The 887-nt window shown below is 55.7% G+C and overlaps 1 protein-coding gene across 1 annotated transcript; it reads left to right on the forward strand.

Moving 5' to 3' along the window:
* Positions 1 to 6: 6 nt before the first annotated feature.
* On the forward strand, positions 7 to 728 carry LOC119268608 (tryptophan aminotransferase-related protein 3-like). Its single transcript, XM_037550274.1, has 3 exons — positions 7 to 72; positions 143 to 429; positions 503 to 728. The coding sequence occupies exons 1-3, from the start codon at positions 23 to 25 to the stop codon at positions 721 to 723; spliced, it is 558 nt and encodes a 185-aa protein (XP_037406171.1). The 5' UTR covers positions 7 to 22; the 3' UTR covers positions 724 to 728.
* Positions 729 to 887: the final 159 nt, after the last annotated feature.

An 887-nucleotide genomic window follows, 5' to 3' on the forward strand; every position in this document is an offset into this window, starting at 1 on the left:
CGCGCCCTCCGACGCGGACGTCATGCTCTTCACCACCTCCAAGCTCTCCGGCCATGCCAGCAGTCGATTCGGGTACGCACACGCACCCACGCGGAAAACAATAGACATACTGCACACACATATAATGTGTTGCACTGCGCAGGTGGGCGCTGATAAGGGACGAGAAGGTGGCCAAGAGGGTCAATGACTACATTATGCAGAACACCATGGGCGCGTCCCGCGACACCCAGCTCCGGATGCTTGCCATCTTCAAGACCATACTGGCCAACCTGCACGGCAAGGAGGACATCTTCGCCTTCGGGCACGACGTGATGACGGCCAAATGGCGCAAGCTTAGCGCCGTCGTGTCGCACTCCCGCCGGATCTCGCTGCAGAACATCCCTCCCCAGTACTGCACCTACTTCGACAAGATCAGGGAGCCATCCCCAGGTGACGCATCGACTTGCTGAAACACGTTCAGATTTTGAAACTATGGTTGATGTTTGATTCGGTTGGCATGCAGCTTATGCGTGGGTCAAGTGTGAGAGGGAGGAAGACAGTGACTGCTCCGACGTGCTGCTCAAGGCCAAGATAATCACACGGTCCGGCGTCTGGAACGATGCCAGCAGCCGGTACACGAGGATAAGCCTCATCAAGTCCCAGGACGACTTCGACCTGCTCCTCGAGAGGATCACAGAATTTGTCGATGCCGAGCTCACCGCTGCTGGTTCCAACTCCATGTGATGTCCCGTGTTAATATACAGAAACGGGTCAAGGAAATGTGAGCATACAGAAGGTATGTATTTGGTTAGGACGGGTACCAAAAGTGCGACGTCCAGAGGTCAGCTACGTGTTGGTTGTGTCCCAGACTCCCAGGCTAGGTGATGATCGAGGAGCACGCGTTGTGA

Source organism: Triticum dicoccoides, chromosome 3A (genome assembly GCF_002162155.2).
Source record: "Triticum dicoccoides isolate Atlit2015 ecotype Zavitan chromosome 3A, WEW_v2.0, whole genome shotgun sequence".
NCBI lineage: Eukaryota > Viridiplantae > Streptophyta > Magnoliopsida > Poales > Poaceae > Triticum > Triticum dicoccoides.